At 37.1% G+C, this 26,026-nt stretch overlaps 1 protein-coding gene across 1 annotated transcript in view; it reads left to right on the top strand.

The window, feature by feature from the left end:
• Positions 1-26,026, top strand: part of LOC116897978 — a 148,970-nt gene that overhangs the window by 116,080 nt on the left and 6,864 nt on the right. The window contains exons 9-10 of the mRNA XM_032899380.1: positions 17,004-17,138; positions 19,730-19,884. Coding sequence (XP_032755271.1) covers positions 17,004-17,138; positions 19,730-19,884 — 290 coding nt within the window. The remainder of the gene's footprint in view (positions 1-17,003; positions 17,139-19,729; positions 19,885-26,026) is intronic.

Raw genomic sequence — 26,026 nt, 5'->3', positions numbered from 1 at the left:
TTTACTGGGGAGAATTAACATGTAAGAATTTACTAAGTTAATCAGGACTTCTTTCTCTAGATTAGGCTGATATTTTTTCTACTTTATTTGTAGGATTGGTTTTTGCAAGTACTATAAAGGAACAATGGGCCAGGCAGTACACAGTATATGATGTGCTATCTCATTTTAAATGTAAAATAAATAATATAGAAAGGGTTTAAGGATTTTTAAAAAGTAAGATCAGATCAGAGGCGCTATACTGTTATTTCACCAAGAATATCACCTATTGGGTTGTTATGTCGTTAAACTCTTATCTGCTCACACAATTTCTTTGAGGGAGGGGAGCTAGGAGGTGATTCGGATGGTAAGTTGCACAGTGAGCATGAGGATGTGAGTTTGGATCCTTGGCATTTCTGACTAAGCTGGGCACCAACCAGTGGGGCTGAGACAGGCAGGTCCCTGGAGCTCATGGGACAGTCAGCCTAGCCAAACCTGTGACTTCCAGGGACAATGAGAGTGAGTGCAGCTCAAGAAAAACAAAACAAAACAAAATCAACCTACTGTGAACAAGGAAGAAATCTGCTGATAACCTCTGACATCTAAACACACACATCCAGGTACACACATGTGCGCATGCACACATGATTTTTTTCTTTTTCAATGCTCTGAGTAAATCTGATTGGTCACTTCTGTATTAATAGAAAAAGTGCATTGTTTGGGTTTTGTTTCTTTCTCCTACTATTCAAATGTTAAGTATTATGGTCCCCTTTATGATTTTTCTTAAGAGGAAGAAATATTGATGATAATTTTATTATTTCAATTGAAGTGGGATATTGGCAGCAACATAAGGAACAGCCGACAGGCTTAGTACAAGTTTACATCTTAGGAACATTAAAAACATTGTTTTGCTTAAAATGATTTAAAATTTTTAATTTTTAAATTTTAGGTCTTCTTTGAAGATCTGATAGAATTCTGCACTAAAACCATCTGGTCCTGGGGATTTTTTGGTTGGGAGAATTTTAATGACTGCTTGTATTTCCTTAGGGGTTACTGGACTGTTTAGATGGTTTATCTGATCCTGATTTAAATTTGGTACCTGCTATCTAAAAAATAATCCATTTCATCCAAATCAGGTTTTCCAGTTTTGTTGAGTATAGGCTTTTGTAGTAGGATCTGATTATTTTTTGAATTTTCTCAGATTCTGTTGTTATGTTTCCCTTTTCATTTCTGATTTTGTTAATTTGGATATTGTCTCTGTACCCTCTGGTTAGTCTAGCTAAGGGTTTATCTCTGTTGTTGATTTTCTCAAAGAACCAGCTCCTGGCTTTGTTGATGCTTTGTATAGTTCACTTTGTTTCTACTTGGTTGATTTCAGCTCTGAGTTTCATTATTTCCTGCCTTCTATTCCTCTTGCGTGTATTTGCTTCCTTTTGTTCTAGAGCTTTCAGATGTGCTGTTAAACTACTAGTGTATGCTCTCTCCAATTTCTTTATGGAGGCACTCAGAGCTGTGAGTTTTCCTCTTAGCACTTCTTTCATTGTGCCCCATAAGTCTGGATATGTTGTGCCTTCATTTTTACTGAATTCTAAAGAGTCTTTAATTTCTTTCCTTCTGTCTTCCCTGACCAGGTTATCATTGAGAGTAGTTCAGCTTCCATGTATATGTGGGCTTTCTGTTGTTTTTATTGCTACTGAAGACCAGTCTTAGTCTATAGTCATCCAATAGAATGCATGGGATTAATTCAGTCTTCTTGTGTCTGTTGAGACCTGTTTTGGTTGATTATATGGTCAATTTTGGAGAAAGTACCATGAGGTGCTGAGGAGAGAGTATATTCTTTTGTTTTTGGATGAAATGTTTTATAAATATCTGCTAAATGTATTTGGTTCATAACTTCTGTTAGTCTGTCTATGTCTCTGTTTAATTTCCGTTTCCATGATCTGTCCATTGATGAGAGTGGGGTGTTGAAATCTACTATTATTGTGTGAAGTGCAGTGTGTGCTTTGAGCTTCAGTCATGTTTCTTTTACAAAATGTGGGTGCCCTTGTATTTGGAGCATAGATATTCAGAACTGAGAGCTCATTTTGAATTTTTTCTTTGATGAATATATAGTGTCCTTCTCCATCTTTTTTTGATAACTTTTGGTTGAAAATCTATTTTGTTGGATATTAGAATGGCTACTCCTGCTTGTTTCTTGGGACCATTGGCTTGGAAACATTTTTTTCCAGCCTTTTACTTTGAGGTAGTGTCTGTCTTTGTCACTGAGATGTGTTTCCTATATGCAGCAAAATGCTGGGTCCTGTTTATCCAGTCTATTAGCCTATGTCCCTTTATTGTGGAATTGAGTCCATTGATGTTGAGAGATATTAAGGACCAATGATTGTTGTTTCCCGTTATTTGTGTTATTAGAGGTAGAATTATGTTTGTATGTTTCTCTTCTTGCTTTTTCTTGGGTGTAGTTTCCCTCCTTGTGTTGGAGTTTTCCTTCTATTATCCTCTATAGGGCTGGGTTTGTGGAAAGATATTGTTTAAATCTGGTTTTGACTTGGAATACCTTCCTTTCTCATTCTATGGTAATTGTGAGTTTTGCTGGGTATAGTAGCCTGGGCTGGCATTTGAGTTCTCTTAGGGTTTGTATGACATCTGCCCAAGATCCAGCTTTCATACTCTCTGTTGAGAAGTCTGGTGTAATTCTGATAGATCTGCCTTTATATGTTACTTGACATTTCCCCCTTACTGCTTTCAATTTTCTTTCTTTGTTCTGTGCATTTGGTGTTTGGTGTTTTGTAGGCTTCTTGTATATTTACATTCATTTCTTTTTTGTTATGTTAGGGAAGTTTTCTTTTATAATTTTGTCAAAGATATTTGCTGGCCCTTTGAGTTGGGAATCTTCACTCTCTTCTATACCTATTATTCTCAGGTTTGGTCCTCTCATTATGTCCTAGATTTCTTGAATGTTTTGAGATAGGAGCTTTTTGCTTTTTGTATTTTCCTTGGATGTTGTGTTGATGCCTTCTATGGTATCTTCTACCACTGAGATTCCCTCTTCGCTCTCTTGTAATCTGTTGGTGATGCTTGCATCTGTGATTCCTCTTTCTTTCCTAGGTTTCCCATCTCCAGGGCTGTCCCCCTTTGTGATTTCTTTAATGTTCCTATCTCCATTTTTAGATCCTGTATAGTTTTGTTCAATTCCTTCACTGTTTTGATTGTGTTCTCCTGTATTTCTTTAAGAGATTTATGTGTTTCTTCTTTAAGGGCTTCTATTTGTTTACTTGTGTTCTCCTATATTTCTTTAAGGCAATCATTTATGTCCTTCTTAAAGTCCTCTATCATCTTCTTGGAATGAGAATTTAGATTTGAATCTTGCTTTATAGGTGTAATGGGGTATCCAGGGCTTGCTGTGGTGGAAGAACTGGGCTCTAATGTTGCCAAGTCAAATTGGTTTCTGTTGATTATGTTCTTACACTTGTCTCTTGCTATCTGTTTATCTCTGGTGTTATATATACCCTCCCTGTCTCTGACTGGGTCCTGTCTTTCCTATGAACCTGTGATTCAGGATGTGTCAGAGTACCTGGGGAGTCAAGCTGCAACTGGGGTGGGGGCTTTTTGGGTACAGATCTAGAGCCAAGGCTCTGCTCCCAGCACAGGTGGAAACCAGAAGGCACACAGGTCTCTGGCTGGTTGGGGAATCTGTGTCCAGGGGTCCCAGGGGTCCCAGTATGCTTGGTATTGGGGTGGGGTTTGGGGGTCTCACATGTGCTTCTGGATGTGCCAGATACCTGGGAGTCAAGCTACAACTGGGGTGTTGCCTGCATGGTTACGGTTCTGGAGCTGAGTCTTTGCTCCCTGCAGAGGTGGAAACCAGAAGGCATTGTGTTTAGCTTTTAGGCAATTAGTTAGCTGTTACACATCTGACTTCTTTGGTCTTATCATTTCGTAGTTTACTTTATCATTATATATTACTTTTCACAAAATTTGCTCAATGCAGGCATTCCCCACAGGGGGCTGAAACTTTCCATGTCAACCATTAATCAAGAAAATGACCACACACTTGTTTATAGACCAATTGATGAGTTTTTCCTCTATCAAGGTTCCTCTTTCCCAGATCCTAGCTGGTGTCAAGTTAACAAAATACTAAGCACTATTTTTTTTAAACCAGGCCATTTTACCTTCTTTAAAAATTCTTATTTGAAATTCTGTATTGCCTCACTCATATGTATACTTTTTTGTATTTTCTCTGTTCTTGATTTTCCATAGCTCCTCCTTCATCAGTCTTTTCAGCCACATGTTTAGTATTGGTAGTGGTTTTTTTTTTAAGATTATGTTTTTTCTTTGTATGTATGTGTATGTATACTTGTATGAGTTTATGTGCATCATCTGTGTGCAGGTGCCTAAAGAGACAAGTAATGGGCACCAGATTCCTCCAACACTACATTCAAGGTGGTGTGAGACACCTGATAGGAACTAAACCCAAGTCCTCTGTAAGAACAGTAAGTGCTCTTAACCACAAAGCCATCTCTCCAGCCACAAACTGGTATTTTGATACCAAATTCCTAACTTTGCTTTGCTTGATAAAGCCATAGTTTCCCTTTGTTCATGAAATGTTGTTTTTGCTGAATACTGAATTCTTGTATTAGGTACTTGAATATCATCCTGCTTCTTTCCATTTTCCATGGTTTTTGATGAGAAATCTGCTGTCATTGTCTGCATCTATCTTTGTAGAGTTGTGATGTGGTTTTTCTCTTGCTGCTTTCCATCCTTTCCTTTACTTCACCCCTCTCCTTTTCCTTCTCTTCCCATCCTTTCTCTCCTCTCAGTTCCTTCCCCTGATTTTCCTTCCTACTTCTTCTCCTCTTCCATTCCTCTCTTCCCCTTCTATTCATTCTTTCCCCCCATTTCCCATTTGCCCTTTCTCCTTGCTTTCATTTCTCCCTCAGTACTCACTCTATCAGGGTAGTCAACTGTTTGACTAAGGTCTTCCCTTGGTCTTATTTCACTGAGGTATTCTGTTAGGTGTAGTCCAGTTTCTTGAATCCTTTGGTTTACATCTTTTTCCAAATTAGGTGAGATCTTGTATATTATTTCTTTGAGTGTTCATTTTAGATTCATTATTTTCAGTCTTGTCCATTAGCACTCTATTTACATTTTCCTCTTTCTTAGTATAAATGGATGCTCTTTAAAATTTATTTATTTATTTATTCTTCTGTCATGTATTACCTGACCAGTTTCCCCTCCCTTCTCTCTTCCTATCCTAGTCCCTCCCCTGTACTTCCTTTCTCCACTTCCCCATCTACTGATAAAGTCAAAGAAAACTAATTTGTTCATTTTTAAAAGTCTTTAAAAGGAAGGTATACTAATTGTCTGAAGAGTTGTATAAGTAGAAATGCTTTCATTTTGTTGTTTGTGCTGGTGGACTTGATGTAAACCTTTTCGTTTTCTTTTATTGGAATATAATACATACCCAAGATTTTGTTTCTCCCTCCCCACCACCTTTCCCCCCTTCTCTTCTCTCTTTCCATATCTTTCTCTCTCCTTGAAGACCATAGAATCTCCACCTCTTTTTAAATATAAAATCATGTTACTTTTCTCATGTCTGTGACAAAATGTCAGGCATAAAGCAACTTACAGAAGGAAGGGTGTGTTTCGACTTAGGATTTGAAGGTTTAGTCCATCATCGTTGGGAAAGCATGGCAGTAGGAGCATGAGATAGTCATTTGTTTCCACAGTCAAGAAACAGATACACGCTGCTACTTAGCTTGCTTGCTTGCTTGCTTGCTTGCTTCCTTCCTTCCTTCCTCTCTTTCTTTCTTTCTTTCTTTCTTTCTTTCTTTCTTTCTTTCTTTCTTTCTTTCTTTCTTTCTTCCTTCCTTCCTTCCTTCCTTCCTTCCTTCCTTCCTTCCTTCCTTCCTTCCTTCCTTCCTTCCTTCCTTTCTTTCTTTCTTTCTTTCTTTTCTTTTCTTTCTTTCTTTCTTTTCTTTTCTTTCCTTTCTTCCTACTTATTCAGTCTGGGACCCTAGCCCATGGAATGATGTCACCCACCTTCAGGGTAGGTTTTCTCTCCTTAGTTAAACCTCTCTGAAAATGCCATCATAGACGCTTCCAGACTTCTATGACTTGTCCTAGATGAGTTAAATCCTGTTTAGCTAACTGTAAAGATGGCAGACAGATCATAAATTTAACCCAGTTTAGAAGAACTAGTCCTTTGAAAGTTTATTAATGCTAGCTCAAATTTCAAGTTTGTTTTGTAACTTCCTTATATACTATTCTCATTTGTATTTTATGTAGCTATAGAAGATATCCAGTATATCTTCCAAAATAAAATTGTTCAAACAACCAGTTAAGAGAATTGTTCCTTGCTTTGATAGCACTACTAGCCCTAGTGTATTTGCATGTTATGGTTTTCAAATATTTTACTAGTCCAGGAGCAATTTCCTAGATGTACACTCTAGTTGATCAATAATTTTCAAATGTATAGCATATAAATTTATGAATAAATGGAAATGTAATATAATACATGAACAACATGAATGGGTATATAATACTATATAATATATAATATATATAATAAGAGATTTTAAGGAATAGTGATTGTTGCTTCCTGTTATTTTCATAATTAGAAGTAGAATTATGTTTGTGTGTCTCTCTTCTTTTGGTTTTGTTGCAAGGAGATTACTTTCTTGTGTTTTCTACAGGGTAATTTTCCTCTTTGTGTTGGAGTTTTCCATCTATTTTCCTTTTTTAGGCTGGATTTGTTGAAAGATATTGTGTAAATTTGGTTTTGTCATAGAATATCTTGGTTTCTCCATCTATATTAATTGAGAATTTTACTGGATATAGTAGCCTGGGCTGGCATTTGTTCTCTTAGGGTCTGTATGACATCTGTCCAGGATCTTCTGGCTTTCATAGTCTGGTGAGAAGTCTGGTATAGTTCTTATAGGTCTCCCTTTACATTTCACTTGACCTTTTATCATTACTGCTTTTAATATTCTTTCTTTGTTTTGTGCATTTGGTGTCTTGACTTTTATGTGAGAGGAGGAGTTTCTCTTCTGGGCCAATCTGAAGGCTTCTTGTATGTTTATGGGGATCTCTTTCTTTAGGTTAGGGAAGTTTTATTCCATAATTTTGTTGAACATATTTACTGGCCCTTTATGTTGGGAGTCTTCACTCTCTTCTATACCTATTATTCTTAGGTTTGATCTTCTCATTGTGTTGTGGATATCCTGGATGTTTTGGGTTAGGAGCTTTTTCTGTTTTACATTATCTTTGACATTTGTGTTGATTTTTCTATGGTATCTTCTGCCCCTGAGATTCTCTCTTCTGTCTCTTGTATTCTTTTGGTCATGCTTGCATCTATGATTTTTTATATCTTTCCTAGGTTTTGTCTTCCTTTGTGATTTCTTTATTGTTTCTATTTCTATTTTTAAATCCTGTATGGTTTTGTTCAATTCCTTCACCTGTTTTGTTGTGTTTTCTTATAATTCTTTAAGGGATTTTTGTGTTTCTTCTTTAAGGGCTTCTACTTGTGTACTTGTGTTGTCCTGTATTTCTTTAAGGGAGTTATTTATGTCTTTCTTCCTCCATCATCATCATAAAATGTGATTTTTAAATCCAAATCTTGCTTTTCCAATGTGTTTTGATATCAAGTAGTTGCTTTGGTGGGAGAACTGGGCTCTGATGATTCCAATTAGTCCTGGTTTCTGTTGCTTAGGTTCCTGTGCCTGCCTCTTACCATCAGATTGTCTCAGTGTTAGCTTGTCTTGCTGTCTCTGACAGTGGCATGACCCTCCTGTAGGCCTGTGTGTCAGCACTCCTGTAGACCTGTTTTCTTTCAGCTGGATCTGGGAGCAGAGAGCTGCTCCTTGGTTTGTGTGACCTGAAGCCTCCAGGAGGGTTGCTTGTTGCAGAAGAGTTGGTCTTCCCTCTGCTCTCAGGTGTGTGGGCACTCCTAACTATTGGCTTTCAGCTCTCCGTGCAGACAGAAGCCAAAAGGGTCCTGCCCCTGATAACTCCTAGGTCCCTGTGCCCATAGGGCACAGATGGCACTAGGCGATTTCCTCTTGAGTCGGGAAGGTGGGCAGAAAGTTGTTGTCTTCTCTCAGTTCTCAGGATTGTCTGCTCTTCTGAGGGTCCAGCTCTCTCCCCTACAGGATTTGGGGCAGGGAACTGTAGGACCAATTTAGTTTGGTTCTGGGCGCAGGCAGAAATCAGCAGGTTCCTGCCTCTGACTCCCCCTGTATTCCTGTATCCAGAGGCACTATGCACTTCCCTCTTGGGCCAGGAATATGAACAGAAGTGGGCAGAAGTGGCAGTCTCCCTGAGGTCTCAGGATTGACTAAACTTCTGGGAGTTCAGCTCTCTCCTTTATGGGATTTGGATGCAGGGAGCTGTGGGCCTGTTAATCTTATCATTATTTCTAGTGTATTTTTGGCAATGTAAATTGAGAATGCACAATAGTATATAAAATATTTTGATCATGTATATTTCTTGCTTGTTCTAAAAAATAATATATTGAAGAACTAGCATAAATAAAAAAATAATATATTTAAAAACATGCTATGTTTTCCATAAAAAGTTAACCATTTAAGGAAGTTTTTGTGATAATTTCAGCAAGTTTGTATGAAACTACATACCCAAATAAAAATAGAAAATTTAACGTTTAGCTTCCACATAGTGGCATGCATTGCTAATGTGGCCCATGCTTCATTCTAGGAATAAGATTCTGTTGCTGTAGCATAATTCTGCTTTCTAATGTGTGTGTTGTCTCTGGCTATTTTTGTACTACTGTGTAAAAGCTGAGAAGCTGTAAGACAAACTGTGTGGTGTTTAAACTTCAAAATACTCGCTGTATTTTAGTACTTCACAGCTCAAGTGTACTGTCTCTAGCTTAGGTTATTGGTAAGTTAACTAATAGTTGCAGAAATTTAATTTCGTTTGTGTTATGTTAGATGGTTCCCCAAATGACAAGTGATTGAGTGGTGTTTTTAGTGACACATTAGTACACTGATAGCCCATTAAGTCTACGAATGAAATTTAGTTGACTATTAATTCATTTTTTAATTTGGTCTTTTGTATAATAGTTCTAGATGGTATAGTTTATTTTAAATCAAGAGGTGGTTTTACTTAAGGGACATTTTCTTTTCTTTTATGGATAAAATTTCCCATTGAAGTTTCTGCCTATCAGTATTTTGGCTTACAAATATTGTATTGGCTTACAAATATTACAAATATTTGGCTACAGGATTCACAGGGACTTTATCTCCTTTTTTGACTTGTTTTTAAAATTAATGTCATTGTCTTCCTTAGTACTTTTCCTCGCTTTTTCTTCATAATTTCATCTTTAACTAGTTTTAGGGAACCACCCGACCATATCCCTTCTAGCACAACAGTAATTTAGGCTCCTCCCCTGACTCCTGAAGTGTCAGAAGTAATCATTCAACCACAGAAATGTCTCTTCCATTCTGTTCTGCAGATTGTCTGAAGAGACTCGCCTTATAAGTCTGAGCATGACACAACTCACCTGCTACTTCTGTCATAAAGTGTAGTTTGTGTTTTCGAAAGTCTGAAGCGAGGCTTGGGTTTGGGTTTGAAATAAGTGTGTAGCTAGTATTGATTCTGCTGGTCAATGGACCTTTACTTAAATAGCAAAGACTGATGCTTTTAAAATATGAAAAAAATCACTTTCTTTTTTATGCACCATTCATACCTAATGAATCACCATTTCTGTGGCTGTAGTCTTAGAGCACACATTAAAATTAGATGTTTAGTACCCTAGAGATTTAAAATATTGGTATAACTTAGTGGATGTTCATCAAGACCATTCCAAAATAGCTTTAAAGCAATACTAGTAGCTATGGTCTCCAAAACATTGGAAACCATCTCTGGTGTTTTGCTGGTGTTTTCACATGCAATTCAATATACCCTTGATTCACAATATCTAAGTTAGGCAGGGCAATTATAAATATTTTTATGAGGCTAAGATCTTAGTTGGAGTTCTACCTGAAACTCAAGAATTTACTGGCACGAGAAATAACTCTTAAGCTATATTAGAGCTCATTGGAAAGAAGATCTTCTAAGTCAAATTCTCCTGATGAATTTTTTGTTATTTATTTTTATTTATTTATTTAATTTTTGAGACAGTGTCTCTCTACTTAGCCAGGCTGGCTGGCCTCAGATTAATGAAGATCTACCTGTCTCTGCCTCCCAACAGCTGTGATAAAAGACATTCAATATTATGCCTGGCTTTATTGAATCTCTTATAGAACGATAACAAATTTAGTTCTATTTTCTTTTTAAAAATTTTTTTGCTCATGAGTTATGACAATGAATCTTTTAAAAATTATTTATTTTTACCCCACATGTTTCCCCCTCCCAGTTCCTGCTCCCAGAGTTCTTCACTCCATCCTCCCTCCCCTTTGCCTCTGAGTACTCCATTCCTCACCCCTGATATCACCCTTCCCTGGAGCCTCAAGTCTTTACAAGATTAGGCACATCCTGTCCAACTGAGGCCAGACAAGGCAGCTCTCTGCTTCCTATATGCCAGGAGCCTGTGTATGCTCTTTCGTTGGTGACTTAGTCTTTGGGAGCTCCTGGGGGTTCAGGTTAGTTAACACTGTTGGTCTTCTTATGGGGTTGCCATTCCCTTCAGCTCCTTTAATCCTTCCCCTAACTCTTCCATAGAGGTCTCCAATCTCAGTCCAGTGGTTGGCTGTAAGTATCTGTATCAGTCTTAGTCATAGGCTGGTAGAGCCTCTCAGAACAGTCGTGCTAGGTTCCTGTCTGCAAGCACAAAATAGCATCAGTAATAGCGTCATGGTTTGGTGTCCAGTATGGATCCCAAGTTGAGCTGGTCACAGGATGGCCTTTCCTTCAGTCTCTGCTCCATTTGTGTTCCTGCATTTCCTTTAGACAAGAGAAATTCTGGATCAAGAATTTTGAAGAAGGGTAGGTGACCCCATGTCTCAAATGGGGTCCAGGTCTATCTTCTGGAGGTGGTTTTTGTAGGCTCCATCTTTCCATCACTGGGCATTTTGACTAAGGTCATCCCCACTGGCTCCTGGGAGCCTCTCATATCCCTGGTGACTGGCTGGGTTTGTGTGTCAACTTGACACAAGCTGGAGTTATCACAGAGAAAGGAGTCTCCCTTGAGGAAATGCCTCCATGAGACCCAGCTGTAAGGCATTTTCTCAATTAGTGATCAAGGGGGAAGGCCCAGCCCACTGTGGATGGTGCCATCCCTAGGCTGCTGGTCCTGGGTTCTATAAGAAAGCAAGCTGAGCTAACCAGGGGAAGCAAGCCAGTAAGTAACATCTCCCCATGGCCTCTGCATCAGCTCCTGCTTCCTGACCTGCTTGAGTTCCAGTCCTGACTTCCTTTGGTGATGAACAGCAATGTGGAAGTGTAAGCTGAATAAACCTTTTTCTCCCCAACTTGCTTCTTGGTCATGATGTTTTGTGCAGGGATAGAAACCCTGACTAAGATACCTGGTGTCTGGGACTTTCTAGAAGTTCCCCTTCCCCCTTCTAAGTGATATTGAAGCATCCTCACTTGGACCTTGCTTCTTGTTAAACTTCTTACGGTCTATGAATATCCTGTATATTTGGAGACTATCCATTTATCAGTGAGCACATACCATGCATGTCTGCGTTACCTCACTCAGGATATTATTTTCTAGTTCCATCCATTTGCCTACAAAATTCATGATGTCCTCATTTTAAATAGCTGAATAGTATTCCATTTTGTAAATGAACCACATTTTCTGTATCCATTCTTCAGTTGAAGGACATCCGGGTTGCTTCCAGTTTCTGCCTATTACAAATAAGGCTGCTATGAGCATAGTGGAGCTCGTTTCCCTGTGGTATGGTAGAGCACCTTTTGGGTATATGCCCAGGAGCACTATAACTGGGTCTTTAGGCAAAACTATTTCCAATTTTCTGAGGAACTGCCAGATTGATTTCCAGACTGGTTGTAACAATTTGCAATCCCACAGGAACAGGAGTGTTCCCCTTTCTCCACATCCTCAGCAACATGTGCTGTTGATTGAGTTTTTGATCTTAGCCATTCGGATTGGTGTAGGTGGATTCACAGGGCATTCTAATTTACATTTCCCTGATTACTAAGGATGTTGAACATTTCTTCAATCACATCCTGGCCATTTGAGATTCCTGTGTTGAGAATGCTTTGTTTAGCCCTATAACTCATTTTTTCAGTGTATCTGGTTTTATATTGAGGTTTTTGATCTACTTGGACTTGAATTTTATGTAAGATGATAAGTATGTATCAATTTGCATTCTTCTACATACAGGCCTCCAGTTAGACCAGCACCATTTGTTGAAGATGCTTGCTTTTTTTCAACTATATGGTTTTGGCTTCTTTTGTCAAAGATCAAGTGTCCATAGGTGTGTGGGTTTATTTCTGGGTCTTGCAGTTTTTATCATTATTGCTCTGTAGTACAGCTTGAGGTCAGGGATGGTCATTCCTGCAGAAGTTCTTTTATTGTTGAGAGTTTGGGGTATGTTGGAGCGGTATAGCTGGGTCTTCAGAAGAAGAAATCGTTGATTTTTTTCTTCAGGGACTTGAGGTTCTTGTCATATTGATCTTTCACTTGCTTTGCTAGAGTTACACTAATATTTTATAATATTTGTGGCTATTGTTAAGGGTGTTGTTTTCCTAATTTCTTTCCTAGCCCATTTATAATTTGTATAAAGGAAGACTACTGATTTATTTGAGTTAATTTTATATACAGACACTTTGGTGAAGTTATTTATCAACTGTAGGAGTTCTTGGGTCTGCAGGAATTTGGGGGGTCGCTTATGTATATTATCATATCATCCACAAATAGTGATACCTTGACTTCTTCCTTTCTAATTTGTTTCCCCTTGACCTCCTTTTGTTTTCTAAATGTTCCAGCTAGAACTTCAATTACTGAATTGACTAGATATGGAGAGAGTTGGCAGCCTATGACAATGTTTCTTAAACAGAAGTCTGTGGGCAAGGTCTGGGGGTTGTGATTTTTCTACAGTAGCTTTGGCTTGAAATGCTTTTGTTTTTATATTAAATTAATACTAACATTTTAAAGGATTTAGACAGATTGTTCTACCTAAAAATGCTGGCTATACAGGTTCAGTTCACAGAGTTGGACTTGTATTTGTAGTTATGTTAGTACCAAATAGTTTTATTTTGTTATAGATCAATAACATACCAGAAGTGTACTATTTGTGCAATAGCCATTTTGTAACACACAATTACCTCAGGGAGCAAAGTAGTAAAGATAGATTTGGGCTCATGGTTTCAGATGTTTCATCCCAGGACCATCTAACTGTTTGCAATGAGGTGAGGCAGTACATCATGGCACAACAATGTAGAAAGTCAAAATAATTCATCTTAGAAGCTGTGAAACAGAGAGTACATGCCTGAGAAAACAGGCTTTTTCTTCTTCCCTTTTATTTTGTCCAGACCCCTCCATGTACAGGACAGCTTAACATTCAGGGAAGGTACTTCGTCTGTGATTAATAACATCAGGGGCAGAGACACAGCTCAGTAGTAGGGTACTTACTTAAAGTGTGTTCATTGCTCAGCACTATTAAAAAATCTAACAATCAGAAAAATCATAAAGGTTTCTATCATGGCAAATAGTTGTAAAAATAAGACATACTATGAAGCAGAGTTTGAAGCAGTTAAGGGAGATAAAAGTGCTGAAAAATACAAAGAATAAACACACCAATCTTAAAAGGACATAGCATTAAAACCATATCCATATTGTCAATATCACATAAAATACAGAAATTCTACATTGAATCCTAAGGGAGGATTAGAAAAAAAATGACAGTATGTACATTATTTAAATTTTAAAATTACTTCTTTGCATATTACCTTTAGTAGTCTTATTCAAATGGAACTTTCATTTCTTTAATTTTTATAAACATTTAACACAGCTTCATTTTAGTTTCCTTGTCAACTTGTTTATGTCTCTCGTCACATGTGTATCGGATGATAAGGATGCTATGTGTGTTATAACACAAGATTTATAAAGACTCATTCAGTGAAGGTGTAATAGATGAGTCTATGGAAAGCTAGAGATGTCTTAAATGTTTTTGTGATATTCAAAATGAATAGGAAAACAACATCTAACACCTTAACATTACTTCTGTATCAGGTTGTGGTAGTCGAGTTGCAAATGAGGACTTAATGAATAAACATTAAGCTTTATGAGGTTACCAATTAATTATTATGATTATCAGGTACACAGAACAAGTATAATAATACCCTTGGCCCATGTCAGTAAGTCACACTGTTCTATTCAGAGAAAGTTTGGGAATCTTAAATGGTTATTCTAGTCCTGAGCAGCAGTTCAATGATGGAGAGTAGATGGGACTCTGATTAGTTTCTCTTTACTAACCACCATTAAAGAGTTAGTTCATAGGTTAGTTCTGGTTCTGTTAGGTTTCTCTTCCTGTTTTCTTTCTGCTCTAAGGTCTGTTTACATTGGCATGCCATCTCCTGCCTCAGGTTTCATCACTGAACCTGGCAGTTCTCAGATTTTACTTGTTAACTGAGGTTGAGATCACTATGTCATATTGAAGTTTCCTCATGTCCTGTTGGAAGCCCTTAGATTGTTTTCTCTGTCTCCCTGTGATTCAGGTATGGTGATTGTATACCTTCTCTAAAATGAGTTCCTATTTATATTGAAGATTAAATAGAAAATTGATTGTTCATTGCCTAGAAACATGACCATCAAGTTATTTCCTGTGTAATATTAGTAACTATTCCTTGGAGACAGCTATTCTAGACTTCAATTCTTAATTAAAGATCCCCAGTATCATGTAAGTTACTCATTAATTAGAAAAAACAATTTGCTTTGCTGTTTCTTATGTCATAGCAAATTTATAGTGTTTTGAATGTGATACGCCTCATGCTTTCCACAGGGCAGATAACATTTGGTTCAGAGAGGTAGGATATTGAAACAGTCAGTATGGCAGGCTGAGACTATGTGCAGGAGCCCCTGGCTGTTCACTGTTGACTCTTATGCACCATTGTGCTTGTAAACGTCACTCTTACGTGTGATATAAGATGGAATTGTGTGAACTTACCATTCACTTTTTTAAAAGGGTATCTATTTGTCTGTCAAAATTTTGTTCAGCTTTTATGATAGTGTACTAGATAATCTTCCAAGGCAACTCTAGGAAATATTTGGTGCAGAACATGCAAATGATCATCTATGAACTTATTGCCTTTGTAAGAGCATCTAGAAGGGCTCCTGACATGGTTCAGTAGTTAAGAGCACTGGCTGCTCTTCCAGAGGTCCAGAATTCAATTCCCAACAACCACGTGGTAGCTCCTGACTATCTAGAAAGGGATCTGATGCCCTCTTCTGGCCTGCAGATGTATATACAGACAGAGTGTTCATACATTTTAAAAAAAGTCTCAAGAACACAATGAATTCAAATTAGAGAGACTAATGTTAATAGGTGAGCCATTTAATTTCATATGTCATATATAGTAGTCCTGATGGCTCTAGATATTGAACAGGTCTCAGAGCTAGTCAGAAAGCTCATAATGAAGATGAGAATAGAACAGTGAAACTCAAGGAAGTCTTGATACCATGGCACATGTCTACATTGAGCACTCCTACATTAAGACGGGAAGTAGAGAAAGGCAGAAGGATAGCTAGCCTGAAGTTTGCAGCACTATGGCGAGTAAGAGAAACTCTGCCTTACACAAGGTAGGAAGAGTGGACCAATACTTGATATTGTCCTCTGACCTCCACATTCAGAGAGAGAGAGAGAGAGAGAGAGAGAGAGAGAGAGAGAGAGAGAGAGAGAGAGAGAGGAGCGATTCTCTGACTTTAGCTGAGAAACTTTATTTAGTTTTCCCCCTAATACATAAATGCCAGCATTTGAACAAAGTACAGATGACTACCATTTTCCCAACAACTCTGAAATTTATGAGCATTATGTACCTAATTTATCTTTGAAATGACTTTTATTTAAATGACTAAGCAGTGGAGCTTGGATACTAAATTTTGTAACTAAACAGGAATGGATTGTACCACAATTTTCTTACGCTTCTTAGCTGTTGGGCTTTGGCAGTTTTAGAGCAAACAGTTTAGTCTCATGTATGCATCAATAAAGATAAACATCTATAGAACAGAGGTTTGTAAGTTCTATTGTATTTTGTATATGATATATAAAGCACTTAGAATCATCTCCACTGTGTTACACAGTTTTAAATCACCTTGTAGAATGGTTCTGTTTTCAAAGTAGATACCTAGTCACAGTTTTAGACATACTATCAAAATATTCCTTTGTCATTTTGAGTACATGTGCCTATTGCGGTTTAATAATAAAAATACTGAAAACAAAGTTCAATTTCCTGCTACTGAAAAAAATCATCTTGGTTTCTCCTATGTAAAACAGAAATACATATTTGTTTTATCACTGTGTTCAGAGTGACAGATAGTGTAGTTGATCTCTTAGAAATGATGGTTCAAATGGTGGTTACCAGAAGCTAAGCCAAGGAAGAAGGGGTGGGGAGGCTGGGAAAGGTGGGTTAAAGTTACTATAATGTCAGATATGTAAAGTAAGCTCTGAAATGCTGTCACACAGTATGAACAGAGGTGACAATAATGTGCCACCACTTACAGATGCTGGAAGGAAGATTTTATATGCCTTCTTGAATTGGAAATGATGAGCTTGATTTAAATATTTTCAGTGTACATATGTCTCAAACATCATTGTTCTCATTATTATCTACAGCTCTTACATTTTTGTGTATTGGTCAAAAAATTAAAACTAAGCATGATGTACATCCATGTCCATAATAAACATGTATCTGATAATGACTGTCATTATTATTTTTAATGATATATTATCATTTTCTCCCATGTTCTATTAATAAGGAAATGCTACCTTGGTACATAGGTTTTTCTATCAGTTATGTAACTATAACTTTGTAAGTGTGAAATGTGTAAAGAAAATGTACTGATCAAATGTAAAATTCAGATATTTTAATTGTAATTTTCTTTCTTTCAGAATTACTTACTGTCATCTACCTTTCCAGAGTAAATGGCTCTATGTTGGAACAGAAAGAGGAAATACACATATTGTAAATATTGAATCTTTCATTCTTTCTGGATATGTCATCATGTGGAACAAGGCAATTGAGCTGTGAGTATGGACTTACCTGTCACTTCATCTAACAACACTAGTGAAGGATTAATGTAACTTGTGGGATTATAATTAATAAATCCACTGCTAATGTTTAGTTAAATGAAATTGAACTAAAACCACAGATAATTTTAAAATAGATATAGTTGAACTAATGTGTGTTATTTTTATGTAAATTATCTTTTAATCACTCTCTACTTCTCAAGATACATTAGAATATGTTATTTCAGAATTTTGTCATAATTTCTGACAGCTATGTTTTGCTAGTGACATTTTCTGGGGTTTTGGAAATTAATGTTAGAGACAGAAAATACACCAACATGTTGATAGTTAGATCTTTAAGTAGCAAAACAGCATAAAAAATGTTCCCTTAACTCTGATATAAAAACAAGTAATATCTCTTTTATACTCTAAATTTTTTACAAATAACAAATTGAATGTTGAATTATTTTCTGAACTAGAACACTTTTATTATATAGTAAAGCTTTAAGTGGAAGAGTCTAGCATATGCTCTAACCTGAATTTCCATAATACATTCCCTTCATATGATTCTATGATTAAAGATGGAGTACATGAATAACTGGAAACAATTGAATATTTGGTTGCATTTGCATATATTCTTACTATGCAAGTTTTTAAGGGTAAATAACTTAACATGATTAAGTCAGAGCTTTTAAATATTTAAGTACAAACTGTTCTTTCTATGAAACATCTTATTGTTTTCACCAGTTTATCATGCAACACACTTTAATAATTGTTGGTCCAACCAAACCCCATAAATAGATAGCAGTTTTGGTTTGTTGACTATTACTATTTACTAAAGAATAATTAAGGATATTATCAGAAGCATTTACCTTTCTAGGATACTATATATAAGTGAATTACATATGAGTATAACAAAAAAGCTCTATGAACTTTCCTTTGTAACCCTGCATAAATTTTTCTTTAAAATATTCTATAGAATACAAATAGTAATTCTGATTTTCAAGTAGAACAACAATCTCAATACAAATTGTTGAATATGAGCTATCTCTTACCATTAAATTAGGATATATATATATATATATACACACACACACATATATATATACACACACATATATATTCAGTAAGATTGATGGTACTATATCTGTTTTTAGATGAGAATATATGCTTGTGAATGAGATGAATGAATGCATTTGCAAAATTTACTAACATCTAATTTATATATTTCTTTGAGCTATGTTCAGGAGTCAGTATTTGAATTGCTTAGTTATCACTTTAAAAGACTTAAATAGTCTTTATTGTTTTGTAAAGGAGCTTTGTGAATGTTATATGTCCTTAAGAAATAAAGTGAAACTGACAATTCAGGCACACTTGAATTACCCTTTCTAAATGTAGTTTCTTTGCTTTCTCACCCTCTGTAACAACTGTATCATGGACAGGTCTGTAGAAAATTGAGGAATAGTTCTTTTGTCATGTCAGATGATATGCTTAACCATGACATAACCATATTCAATAATCATGTTAAATTAGATTTACAAAGAAATCGTGTCAGATGTTAGCAAACTCCTTTTAACTTTTAGTTGTGTTGTTGTATACATAATTATTTGTTACTGGTTTCAGTGGAAAATCCAGATAAGCTAGACATAATCAATGAACTAGATTCCTCCAGGTTTTCAGATTTCTGAAGGATAGCTATTACTAGTTAATCACTAAAGAATTTCTTTTTAAATCCAGTAAGCCACTGTACTTTGCTTTAGGGACAAAATCATAGAAAATTCCATGTCAAAGGAAATCTTAAATTAGGTAAGCAGCTTAAAATTTGGTTGAAATAGATTTACTACACAAGTTTGTGGCTATAGCATTTCTCTATTAATAAAATTCATTAAAAATATTAATGACTCATAATTTCACAAAAAATGTAATGAAATGTATAATTTCAAAATGTAGGACCTTATTTTTACACCTAATTAAAAAAACACCAACCCAAGTTTACGAGATTTAATAGGAAGAAGATAAGTAGTTCAAACAATAACTAACTGGATCCCTCAGAGCTCCCAAAGACTAAACCACCAACCAAAGAGTACACATGGGGGGTTGGGGATTTAGCGTAGTGGTAGAGGGCTTGCCGAGGAAGCACAAGGCCCTGGGTTCGGTCCCCAGCTCCGAAAAAAAAAGAATCAAAAAAAAAAAAAAAAAGTACATGTGGGTGGGTCCATGTCTCCCAGTACATATGCAGCAGAAGATTGCCTTATCTAGCATCAGTGGGAGGTGAGGCACTTGGTCCTGTGGAAGCTTGTTGCCCCAATGAAAGGGAATGCTAGAGGGGTGAGGTGGGAGTGGGTGGGTTGCTGGGGGAGCACCCTCTTAGAAGCAAAGAGGATGGGGGATTGTGTGGAGGATTTGCAGCGGGGAGACTGGGGGGGGACAACATTTGACATGTAAATAAATAAAATAATCAATAAAAAAGAAAAGTAGTTCATAAAGAAAGCTGAAATTTCAAGCAAACTGCAGGCTTAGCTCTATTACCCTGGAGTGTATTACAGCTTAATCTTGTTTGCCATTTTCTGTTGTTAGTTTTAAGTTATTGTTCTGGATTGATTTAACAGCTCCACCAAGACTCATCCAGGCCCAGTTGTACATCTAAGTGATAGCCCAAGAGATGAAGGAAAAGTGAGTATGCTGCCTTATTCTCACCTTCGTTTTTCCACTTTTAGAAAAAAATTATTTTATACTGTTTTCTTGAGATTCAAAATACCAATTAGTTGGCAGCATTTGGTGGCATCTAACAATAGTGCTTACTGAGGGCATGCATAGGCAAGTGAGCAAGTGAGTGAAGCTCTTGCTACTGATGCTCTTAAGTGTTTAGTTTACTCAGCAGCAAAACTAATGCTTAAGTCTGCACTGTGGAGGAGGTAGCAGGGTAGCATTTATTTCTAAATACTATATGATTTAATTTAATCATATGACTATGTCATTAATCATGTGTCTGTTATTTGGTTTAAGTATTCATCAAAGCATAATCAGTATCCAGTGACAACAATTAGATAATTTTGATTTTCTTATACATCTACACTAATATAGGAATTATTTGTCCATTTTGTTACGGTAAGAAATGTCCAAGGTATTAGTGAATCACACCTCTGTGTGTGTCTGTTCTGGAGTTTCTAGGCACTGTTTGAAAATGAAGACTGACTTGCTCAATGATCAATCCCTTGAGGGCTTCATAATATGATGACATTATTGGGGGTTGGGAAAAGGTAGGAGAGAAGAGAGTCCAGTTGGAGGAGTAGGTCAAGAGGTTCTTGGGTCCGTTTCTCTTCTGGCATCTTTCTATATGCAGTTTCTTTGTATCGTGGCCTTCTGTGACATGGAAAGCTCAAGCCTCATCCTCAAGACTAATAAGGACTGGGCTGTTTGAAATTGTGGACCACGGGCTGGAGAGATGGCTCAGTGGTCAGAGTACTTAGTGTTCTTTCAGAGGTCCTGAGTTCAATTCCCAGCAACTAACTACATGGTGGCTCACAGCCATCTGTAACGGGATCCGATGTCACTCTTGTGATGTGTCTGAAGACAGCTACAGTGTACTCATACATAATGAAACTGTAAACCATAACGTACCTTTCCTTTGCTTTCCTAGATATTTTGATCACAGTTATGCAGAGGTAGCTAACACATTATCAGATCATAAAAACAATCCTAATTATTTCATAATTGGTTCTTGATAATGAAATGGTTTATATCTTGAGATAATAAAAATATTTATGGATGTCTTGTCAAGTATATAATTCTTACTAGATACTATAAAAATTAGTAAATTATTTACTGTAGGTTCAGTTTTTTTTAAGTTAATAATTTACTTTTAAAAGATAGGAACTATCTTTTAGGCACCTAAATTAATCCATAAATAGAACATAATGCCAACTAGGTTTGTCAGAGTTTATTTTTGGTTGACAAAACCTCATGAGGCCTCAGCAAAGAACTACGGTCAATGAAGGACTGCTGAGAGTGGGAAGAATGGTCCTCCCCAGGCAAGAGCACACCAACTGGCTCTCCAAGACCTAGTGGTTAGTCCTGAAAACACACACACAAGTAACAACGCAGACGGAAGAAGTTGTCTATAATGAACAAAACTGTGTATAAGTATTAAGGAATATATACATATATGCAAATATGTAACGGGTAACAACAGTTAATAAAAATGAGGCCACTCATTCAAAATAGTGAAGAAGTATGTGGGAGGGTTAAGAGGGGAAAAAGGAAAGGGAGAAATGATGTAATTATAATCTCAAAAATAAAAATATTTTAAAAATAAATTGTTCTAGGTACTTAAAAAGGAAATGAAGCAACTTTTTTTTCCCAAAATGAGTAAAGTGCAAATGTTGTTTCTCCTGGGGTGTGGAGGAAACCCTGTCATTGGCAGTCTGAGAAATGCAGTTATATCACTCTTGCATCAGATCAGAAAATGGTAAAAGTAATGATACTAGACAGTGGGCAATACTATGATATGTGGGTAACATCAGATTATAAAACCATCCCGATTATTTCAACACTTGCATTTCACATGCATGCATATATATATACACACATGTGTATATATGTGTGTATGAACAGAAACAGTATTATAATAATTTAGGACAAATGTTGTAAATCATTTGGCCTGGATAATCCCTTCAGATATCCATACTATTTATGTGAATAAGAAATAATGTCTAATAATCAAAAGTTAAATAAATGAATGTTGATACACACATACTTCACTGAGGTACACTTTAAAAAGAAAATTCTAGAATGATGTGAATGATGCACATGCATTATTACGTGTATACTACATGCCCAAGAATAAAAGCCTGAGTAGATTCGTACAAATCTGGGTGGACACTAGACATGGTACTGGAGAAAATGGTAAAGGTATTTGTGTGTGTGTGTTATCCAAGGTTTTATGAAAGAATACAGTGTATGGTGACTGTGTATTGACAATTAAAAAGGATTATAAAATAAAGAATATCGATGCCAGAACACCAAGGCTAATTTGTTGCTCAGTGAGATTAGTCTCTTTCCCAGCCCACTATACCTTCCCGTCTATAGACTAGGGCTTGTTTTTATTATGTTCTATTTCCAGTAATCTTTTGTTTGTGCTTTTTTGTTGACTGTCTTTCTTCTCTTGACAAAAATAATCCTACTTTTCTACCAATTTTAAATATTTATATTTTATAATCCAAATTTAACTTCTGCATAAATTTTATGCTGTCTTGACATAGGGCTATACTTTTTTTTTGTATATTTAAATACAAGTTTCTCACTGACTTGCAAGTTTCATCTATGGAATGATTTATTTGCTTTTCTTTCATGTTTTTAGATAACTATATAATTTTAAATAAAATGTAATCCCTTTTGTTAGATTACTTCTACGTACTGTTTTAGATTTATTCCTGTTCTGATCATTGTGTGTGTGCACATGTGCATGCGTGTTGCGTGCGTGCATGTGTGCGTGTGTGTGTGTGTGTGTGTGTGTGTGTGTGTGTGTGTGTGTGTGTGTGTGTGTGTGTGTGTGTGTGCCAGTGTGTGTATGGAGGTCAGAGGATAGCTTGTAGAGTTGGTCTTCTCTCATGTAAGTTCTGGGGCTCAAACCTAGGTCATCAAACTGGTTATCAAAAGGCTGCAGGTTCCTCTTCCTGCCGAGACCATATTGCCTCCTTTTGACTTAATTTTTGTTAAGCTCATTTGATAATAGCTGATTATTGTTAGTGTATAAAACATTGTTTCTATAAAGACTGGCAGTGTCGTTACATGCTTTGTTTTAGTATCTGTCCTTAGATTCTCTGGTATGAATTATTTATGAAAGCATAACAAATGCGGACAACTTTTGCTTTCTTCCTTCCCAACATAGCTAGCTATATGTATCTTATGTTTGTTGGCCAGGATCTAGCACATTACTGAATATAAATAATTTATTCCTGGGTTTGGAGATTTGGATAACAAGTCGAGGCCCTATCTTCTGTCCCCACCCCCTCACTCACTCCCTACACAATAAGAACAAAAATATTCCATGTATTTCTAGTATTGAGAGTTTTAAATTATAAATAGTGTTGACTTTGGTTGAATGGGTTTCTACATGTATCAGGTTAAGCATTCGTTTTAATTTGTTGGAATATGTTGATTGATTTCTTATTTAAACATTTCTTGCAATACTTCTGAGATAAATTTGATGTGGAAAGGGAAATGCCTTGGAGGTTTGGGTGATGTAAGGAAAGAAACAGTACTGATGTCAGGGTTCCTGTGGAAGCAAGATTAATATCATACGGTCAAAATAGAATCCCTTTCCTCCAAGACCCGATTTCTAAGAACCTTGACCATCAGCAGCATGTCAAACGGCACGGGTGCTGCTTTTCTTAGGAACTTCTATTTGGGCAGAAATAACGAGGAGGCAGCAGTTTTGATTCTGTGAGGGTGTCTCCCAAAGACTTCAGTGCTTGCTACACTTCGAGTTTGGCAGGGTTAATCGAGTTCTTAAGTACTGCTTCCTGAAGCTCACCAGCTGTACCCAGCACCCCCGGCTCGTCTAACTATTCTGGATTCACTAGGTATCACACAATATAAAGTAAACCTTGTGTCTTTTCTAAAAACTTCCACAGGGGTCCCATGATGTGGCTCTCTGGAGAGGATGAGCTAACTTCCTGTGGAACAACTTTTAACCAATACCAGACAAGAGACCGGGAATGAATTATTTTCCTGCCTTTAGTTGGGTTATTCTGAGTCATGATTTAGAGACAAGACCACAGATCCACATTGATGGAACATCTGCCAAATAATTATTGATGTCTCTCTGACTCTCCCCACGAAATAATGGTTATCGTAACTTTGAGTCATCTTTCTTCTGTTTCACTCCACCTTCCCTCTGGTACTATAATCCAGAGAGTCTACTTTTCATGAAATATTAGCAAATGAATCTTGCCTCAGGCTTGTTTCTACGGAACTCTGGTTCAGATAGCAGTAAATCATAACACCTGCAGCCTTTTTCCTATCTTAAGAACAAAGCTAAGCATTTGTGACAAAATAACCTTTAGTTCCTAAAAGACTTGGTCCTTTATATCTGGTTCTTTATATAAAGGTTTGCCGAGTCCTTCTCTAAATTGTTGCCACATGGATGGGATTTTTATAGTTAGATTGTCTTATATATAAAAATCAAAGAATTTGTTGAAGAAATCAAGTGACGTGTTATTAAATCATGGCATACAATGAAATCATAATTATCTGGGCATTTTCATGTGATTAATTGGAGTTAAGGACTCATGTAAAGGTTAGAAACTGGGAGACCAAGTACTTATGATATGGGCTAATGACAGTTATAAGGATGGGGGAATAAAATAGCATTTGTATTAGTTTTTGGTACTGATAAAAGCTACCACACGTCTGGTAGCTTAAAACAGCAAAAATTTATGTTATTATAGTTCTGTGTGCCGGAAAGCCAACAAAAGCATTACTGAACTGAACTCCTTTAGGCAACTCTAGAAAAGAAGCTGTTTTTCTTGCTCATTTACAAGCATCACACATCCTTTGGCTGGCCACTCCCTTTGGTTTAGAGTTTATGATGAACTGTTTCTCCAGCTTTGTGCACAACAACAATCTCTTTCTGATCACACCGGGGAAAATTTCTCCTCTCTTAAGCACTCATTTTATTAGTTTGGGCCCACCTGGAAAATATAAGGCACCTCTTCCTTATCAACATTTAACCTAATTACATAATAAAGGTCTTTTTTAGCCATAGAAAAAATTTTATGGTGCTGAAGATCAGACCCAGTTCTTTGTGCATATTAAGCACACACTGTATCATGACTAAGCATGGCACTATTTGACATTTTGGGGCTATTCTTTATTCTGGTTACATCATCCCAGACATTGATTTACCTTAACTCTGGGGCATTTTAAAGGATCTTGTTAATTTATTGTTTTATGTTATTTATTTTTATTTATTCACTTTACATCCCACCTACTGTCCCCCCAGTAACCCCCTCCCACAACCTTTCCCCCATCCCACTTCTCTCTCCGAGTGGGTAGGGGCCCTTCTAGGTATCCCTGGACCCTGGCATATCAAGTCTCTGTGGGGCTAGACACATCCTCTCCCACTGAGGCCAGATAAGGCAGCCCATCTAAAATAACATATCCCACAGACAGGCAACAGCTTTTGGGATAGCCTCTGCTCCAGTTGTTCAGGACCCACATGAAAACCAAGATACACATCTGTTACATCTGTGTGGGAAGGCCTAGGCCCAGCTCATGCATGTTCTTTGGTTGTTGGTTCAGTCTCTGAGAGCCCCAAGGGTCCAGGTTAGTTGACTCTGTTGGTCTTCCTGTGGAGTTCCTATACCCTTTGGGGCCTGCAATCCTTCCTCTTATTCTTCCATAAGAGTCCCCAAGTTCCATCCGCTGCTTGGCCGTGGGTGTCTGTATCTGTCTGAGTCAGTAGCTGGGGGAGCCTCCTGGAGGACAGGATTGCTAGAGTTCTATCTGCTAGTATAACAGGTATTAGTAATAGGGTCAGGGATTTGTGTTTGTTCATAGGCTGGGTCTCGAGTTTGGCCGATTATTGGTTGGCCATTCTCTCAGTCTCTGTTCCGTACCCCATCCCTGCTTTTCTTTTAGACAGGATAAATTTGGAGTAGGAAGTTTTGTGGGTGGGCTGGTGTCCCCATTGCTCCATTGGAGTTCCTGCCTGGCTATAGGAGGTGGCTTCTTCAGATTCCATATCCCCAATGCTCTTAGTCATAGCTAAGGTCACCTGCATTGATTCTTGGGTGCCTCTCCTGTCTCAGGTTTCTGCCATGTCCTGAGGATACCTCCCCCACCCCCCATCTGTTACCGTTTCCTTTAAAGTATGTGTGTGTGTGTGTGTGTGTATGCATACA

This window comes from Rattus rattus, chromosome 4 (assembly GCF_011064425.1).
Source record: "Rattus rattus isolate New Zealand chromosome 4, Rrattus_CSIRO_v1, whole genome shotgun sequence".
Classification (NCBI taxonomy): domain Eukaryota; kingdom Metazoa; phylum Chordata; class Mammalia; order Rodentia; family Muridae; genus Rattus; species Rattus rattus.
Note: the sequence above shows the minus strand (reverse complement) of the source record. Positions and strands in the feature narration are given on the sequence as shown.